We start from the raw sequence: 1,637 nt of genomic DNA, 5'->3' as shown, positions 1-1,637 counted from the left end.
CCTCTCAACGTGCTGGAACTGGGCACCTACTGCGGCTATGCCACCATCATCATGGCGCAGGCCCTGCCCCTGGGGGCCCGCCTCTACACCGTGGACTACAACGCCAGGAAGGCCGCCGTGGCTGAGAAGGTCATCCGATTGGCCGGCTTCGATGATGACACGGTGAGGACCCTTCAATATTCACTCCCACGTAAATCCCTCTGGAGGGTCACATGACCTCTGTGGGGGCCCAGCACTAAGTGACAGTTACTGCTGATGGCCAATCACACTGCAACATAGCAGGGGATGTCTGTAACCTGGCCTCAGGCTCTGTGAGCCAATGAAAGGAGCAGGCAGAGAGCATTCTGGGAAATACCGGCTACAACGTAATACGGCTATGGAGTGACACCAACTGGCTCCTAGTCTGCAGGACCTCACTCTCCCCTCCCCCAGTGATCAGTCTGCTGCAGGCAGGAGGAAGCATTTCCTCACTCTCCCCTCCCCCAGTGATCAGACTGTTGCAGGCAGGAGGAAGCACTTCCTCAGTCTCCCCTCCCCCAGTGATCAGTCTGCTGCAGACAGGAGGAAGCATTTCCTCAGTCTCCCCTCCCCAGTCATCAAACTGCAACATTGTAACTTTGTATCCATTCAAAGGTGAAAGCCTGCAGCAGAGGGCTGATCTGTGTCAGCCATTTGTGAACACAGTCAAGATCTGCGCAGACACCGGAACATTACATGATTGGGTCAACGCTGAGCCGTCATCTCAGTCCAGGAAGTAGATGGTGACCCCCTGGACGATGCCTGAACAAAGGTGGTGCCGTCCTTCTGGAGAGCAAAGCAGATGAAGGCATTGTCAGGGGCAGTCATGTGATCTCTGTGAGAGGGTCACATGACACAATGCTCAGCACCCAACATAAAATTATACATCTGACGACAGATCCAGTGTGGTTAATGTTTAATGGGGGGGAGGGGTGGCTGTCAGGTAAGTGTTCGGGGGCCCCGTGTACCGTCGTCATGGCTCCTGTATTCCCGCCCCTTACGCCTGTCTTCTTCCGCCCCGCCTGCAGGTGGAGCTCCTGGTGGGTCCCTCGGATGAGGTCATCGCGCAGCTGAAGGACAAGCACGGCGTGCAGAAGTTGGACTTCATCTTCATGGATCACGGGATGCGCTGCTACCTGCGGGACCTCCAGCTGCTGGAGGAAGTGGGCCTCCTGCAGGAAGGGACCATCATCCTGGCGGACAACGTGCTCTTCCCGGGGGCCCCCCACTTCCTGCAGTACGTGAAGAGCTCCGGGAAGTACCAGTGCAAGATGCACCGCGGCAACCTGGAGTACTTCCGCTACATCCGGGACGGGATGGCCGAGCTGACCTACACCAAGCTGATATGAGCCCCCGACCCGGGGACCAATAAAGACCTTTTCCTTAGAGCTCCGCCTCCGGGCCGTGCCTGTTATGTGACCTCCCACGCACCATGCTATAAACGCATGATAGGACGCATGATAGGACGCATGATAGGACATTCACGGTAGCGGGCCTGAACACCGCAATACACGTGCCGTGAGAAGCGCAGAGCCGCGCCTGTTAGAAGGTGGCAGCCGGGCCCTGCAATGGGGGGGCGCTTTGTAGGTCGTGTTGTCGGTGACACGTCATCACGAAGG

At 57.4% G+C, this 1,637-nt stretch overlaps 1 protein-coding gene across 1 annotated transcript; it reads left to right on the top strand.

The window, feature by feature from the left end:
* Positions 1–3: 3 nt before the first annotated feature.
* On the top strand, positions 4–1,367 carry LOC108804104 (transmembrane O-methyltransferase-like; the record flags this gene model as incomplete). The annotated part of the gene is made up of 2 exons (XM_018575866.1): positions 4–162; positions 1,047–1,367. Coding segments are annotated over 2 exons (480 nt in total), but the record flags the coding sequence as incomplete, so codon positions are not given.
* Between the last annotated feature and the right edge of the window lie 270 nt (positions 1,368–1,637).

The sequence above is a fragment of the Nanorana parkeri genome, unplaced genomic scaffold (assembly GCF_000935625.1).
Source record: "Nanorana parkeri isolate BGI_ZX_2015 unplaced genomic scaffold, ASM93562v1 scaffold5186, whole genome shotgun sequence".
Taxonomy (NCBI): Eukaryota; Metazoa; Chordata; class Amphibia; order Anura; family Dicroglossidae; genus Nanorana; species Nanorana parkeri.
The sequence above is the reverse complement of the archived record's forward strand: the minus strand, read 5'-3'. Positions and strand labels throughout refer to the sequence as shown.